The sequence below is a fragment of the Fukomys damarensis genome, unplaced genomic scaffold (assembly GCF_012274545.1).
Source record: "Fukomys damarensis isolate Sample0158 unplaced genomic scaffold, DMR_v1.0_HiC HiC_scaffold_32, whole genome shotgun sequence".
Classification (NCBI taxonomy): domain Eukaryota; kingdom Metazoa; phylum Chordata; class Mammalia; order Rodentia; family Bathyergidae; genus Fukomys; species Fukomys damarensis.
Window position 1 is genome coordinate 46,078,912 of NW_022900944.1, and position 4,276 is coordinate 46,083,187.

At 59.0% G+C, this 4,276-nt stretch overlaps 1 protein-coding gene across 1 annotated transcript in view; it reads left to right on the forward strand.

The window, feature by feature from the left end:
- Positions 1–4,276, forward strand: part of Klhl36 (kelch like family member 36) — a 7,977-nt gene that overhangs the window by 3,264 nt on the left and 437 nt on the right. Inside the window, exons 4-6 of the mRNA XM_033757912.1 lie at positions 2–295; positions 1,794–1,951; positions 3,807–4,276. Of these exons, the coding sequence (XP_033613803.1) occupies positions 2–295; positions 1,794–1,951; positions 3,807–4,276 (922 nt within the window). The remainder of the gene's footprint in view (position 1; positions 296–1,793; positions 1,952–3,806) is intronic.

Here is a 4,276-nt window from a genome sequence, read left to right on the forward strand (position 1 = left end):
CGTGCTGCAGACGGCGCGGACAGCGCTGCGCACCGACGGCGAGCGCCTGCTGTTTGTGGGCGGTGAGGTCTCCGAGCGGTGTCTGGAGCTCAGCGACGACACCTGCTACCTGGACTCCAAGAGCGAGCAGTGGGTCAAGGAGACGCCGCTGCCGGCCCGGCGGAGCCACCACTGTGTCGCCGTGCTGGGCGGCTTCATCTTCATCGCAGGTGGCAGCTTCTCTCGGGACAACGGAGGGGACGCAGCCTCCAACCTGCTTTATAGGTATGACCCCCGCTGTAAACAGTGGATCAAGGTGAGACTAAAGCGATTCTTCCTTTACCCCAGGGCTCTCGGGTCCCCTTCGCCCAGCCCTCGCCTCCCCTCCTCCTCTGGGCCATGACAGTGGCCGCTGCCTGCCTCCCGCCCGGCTGGGGAGAGGAAGGGCGCCATGTGCGGTGCTCTTTCTCTGCTTCCAGGGCGCCTCACATCTGTGCCCCTCACAGCAGCCACTGCCCCAGTTGGCACTCGAGCCTCTGAGGTGTGGCCAATGCCGATGAAGAGCCACGTTTTCTTTGTCTACTTTTAAGCGGTTCACAGTGAAGTGCAAACAGCCACACGGGGCTCTTGCCTACCAGACTGTGGTCCCGGCAAGAGTCCTCCTGCCTCCTCTTCTCCGTGGGTCTCTGCTCCTGCAGAGGTTCCCAGAGGCACCAGAGCTGGCCATGGTGGCGCACGCCTGCAGTCCTAGCACTTGGGAGGCACAGGCAGGAGGGCCCAGGTTCAAGTCCAGCCTGAATTATAGAGTGAGACCCTGTCTCAAACCAACAGACCAAATAGAGGCAGCAGAGCCTGCGCCTGACCCAGGCTGTGAGGAGAGCCTGAGCCAGGACCTCCACCCATCTCACTGTGCACCCGCACCCTCTCCCAGGGTCCTGTTCTGCCCTGGAAACTGGCATGGCCTCGAGGTCAGGGGGCTGTGGCGCACCTCCGGCTCACGGAAGGGGTCCCCACCTCCCACGAACCCCTCTCCAGGAAAACCTAGTGTCAGCCTTACACTCACACCTCCACAGTGCTGCGGACTTGGGCTTTTCTGAGCTGAGCACTCAGGCCAGGGTCCGGGGACCTTTCCCTCTCATCCCCACCACCCGAAGCAGGGCCAGGTCTCCTGCCTGGAGGAGGCCCCTGCTCCTCAGCCGTCCCCAGAGGTTTTGTGGGGGTGGTGGCCTCGATGTGTGTGCTCCTGCATGCCCAGGCTCACGTGCACGTGCTGCTGAGACCATTGGACCATTCAAAAAGTGAGAAAGCTTGGGTCATTTGCTTTTTAATCTTCTGTTCAGTGCTGTTTTCTGCTGCTAACAGGGACAGTCAGCATCATTAATGTTTAAAAACATCTGGAGCTGGGAGTGTAGCTCGGGGGTACAGTGTATGCAGGGCTGCAGGGTGCACAGAGGCCTGGCTCCCTCTGAAGTTCTGTGAAACAAATCTGAAGGAGTGAAATAAGGGAAAGCTTGTTATTTTTGTTTTGTTTTGTTTTTTTAAGTTTTAGAAAATTGCTAAATTGTCCGTTCTAAGCTATGTATGCTGCAGTCTTAGTCCATGAGCTCGATCACATGGCCAGACAAGTTCGGGGAACCACGTGTCTGCACCCCTCTCAGGGATGTGCTGAGCTCCTCCGGAGACCCCGTCTTTTCCCATCTAAGTCTGTGTCCCACCCTCCTGGGCCATGGCTTCCGGGACACGGGTGAGGCCACAGCACCCAAGGAGGACATGCCCCGGCTTGGGGGGAAGGTACAGGTGTCTCGCCTCTGCAGGTGGCCTCCATGAACCAGCACCGTGTGGATTTCTACCTGGCCTCCATCCAAGACATGCTGGTGGCGGTTGGTGGCCGGAACGAGAATGGAGCGCTCTCTTCCGTCGAGACCTACAGCCCCAGGACTGACTCCTGGTCCTACGTGGCCGGCCTGCCCAGGTAGGCGGGACTTTGCAGCCCTCTGCTCCAGTGTGACCTGTGTCCTGCATATACGGGGCTCCAGCTCCAGCCGCCCAAATGCAGGTCTGAGCTCCGCCAGGAGGAGTCGCCCCCCCACTTTCCCAGCCTGTCCCGCACCTGAGGTCAGGGAGCCGTGTTGAGCTGTGACATTGAGGCATTTACTTGAAGACACCCCCCCCCCAGTCTGGGCAGGAGTTTGGGGGGGTCTTTCACATCTGTGGAGTTGGGGGTGGTGCTGCTGAGACACCAGTGAGAACTTTTTTTAGGGCGTCCCGCAGGTAGAAAACACCCTAAGAGTCGCGTTTCTCCTTCCCCTCGGCCCCACCACCCGGCTGTTTACGGAGCAGTTCCCATCCTTGTGGGTAGGCGGAGGTTCTTGAACACGCACTGTGACCCCGAGAGTCACATGGGCACGTGGGGCATGGACCTGTTTAAAGTCACACTTGGGGCACGTGTGCGTCCCAGCCACCCCCCCAAGTCCAGGCAGGGCTCTGGGCAGCCAGGGAGCAGCGTCTGGAGCCCTGATGGGCCCTGTCCGTCCAGATGGTCACCATCGCGACAGCACTCAGGTGACGAGGCTGGCTGGCCTGGGTGGGTCAGTGGGACAAGGATCGGCCCATCCCCAGGTCCCCCACATCCCAGAGGGAGGAGTGGGCCCCGCACAGTGGCCGCATTGGCGTCAGCGCAGTCTGCATGCCCTCCGCCGCACCTGATCCACAGCTTTCCTCGTGTTGCCCGCACGGTAGAAAGGGGCGTCCGTCACCTAGAGTCCCACCCAGTGCCCTCTGCCCGCCCTGGGCTCGGCTTCTGTGCACCCTGCCCCGGACCCCAGCCCACTCCATCCCCGCCTCCCGCTTCAGTCGCCACTGCCCAGAGCTTCATGATGTGCCTGCCTGGCCTATTGTATTTTATTTGTTTGTTTTGTTTTTCATACCAGGGATCGAACTTGTGTCCTTGCACTTGTGGGGCAGGTGCTGGAACCACTGAGCTAAATCCCCAGCCCTGGGCTATTATATTTTAACTTTTAGTTTTCATTTATTTTGATTGCTTTTTTTTTTTTCGGTTTTGGTTTGGGCTTTTTGGTTTGGTTTGGTTTGGTTTGGTACGGCGGATCAAACTCAGGTCCTTGCACTTGCAAGGCAGGGAGCAGAACCACTGAGCCAAATCCCTGGCCCACCCTTTTTTTTTAGATTTTTTGAGACAGTCTCACTCTGTAGTTAAGGCTGGCCTTGAATTCGAAGTGATCCTCCTGCTTCAGCCTCCCGAGCACTGGGATCAGGTGTGCACCAGCATGCCTGGCTGCCTTGTCATTTCTTCCTCTATTCCTTTTCAGTAAACATGAGCTTTTAGAGGAGCCTTAGGTGTAGAGAAAATTGAGCAGAGAGCACTCAGAGTTGGAAGTACGCTCTGTCCCTTTCTTCCACAGTGAGATCTAAGCAGGTGTGCATGCCAGAATGGCACGTTGTCTTGGTTCCCAAGCACTACATCAAGGACCCAGCATTCTGCATGCAGGAAACCTGGCTGGGGAGCGGCACCTGGAGAGGAGTGAGGGTAGGACCCTGGCCAGGTGTCCTGACCCAGGCCGTGGGTTCAGTGGCGGGTATGTAGAGTGCTCATTGGATCTGAACATGGTAGCATATGCCTTTAATCCTTCCACTCAGGAGGCTGAGGCAGGAGGATCAGCACAAGTTGGAGGCCAGCCTAAACTACAGAATGCAACCCTGTCTCGAACAGAAAAAGTACTATGGAGTACAGGGCAGGTTGCACCATTTTGCAGAGAGCAAGACTGAGGCACCGGCTGCCCGCACTGAGCCCCTCTCCTCCGTCTCTGCAGGTTCACCTACGGCCACGCGGGCACCATCTACAAAGACTTTGTGTACATCTCGGGCGGCCACGACTACCAGATCGGCCCGTACCGCAAGAACCTGCTGTGCTACGACCACCGCACAGACGTGTGGGAGGAGCGGCGGCCCATGACCACGGCGCGTGGCTGGCACAGCATGTGCAGCCTGGGCGACAGCATCTTCTCCATCGGCGGCAGCGATGACCACCTAGAGTCCATGGAGCGCTTCGACGTGCTGGGCGTGGAGGCCTACAGCCCGCAGTGCAACCAGTGGACGCGCGTGGCACCGCTGCTGCATGCCAACAGCGAGTCGGGCGTGGCCGTGTGGCAGGGCCGCATCTACATCCTCGGGGGCTACAGCTGGGAGAACACGGCCTTCTCCAAGACCGTGCAGGTGTACGACCGCAAGGCCGACAAGTGGAGCCGCGGGCCCGACCTGCCCAAGGCCATCGCCGGCGTGT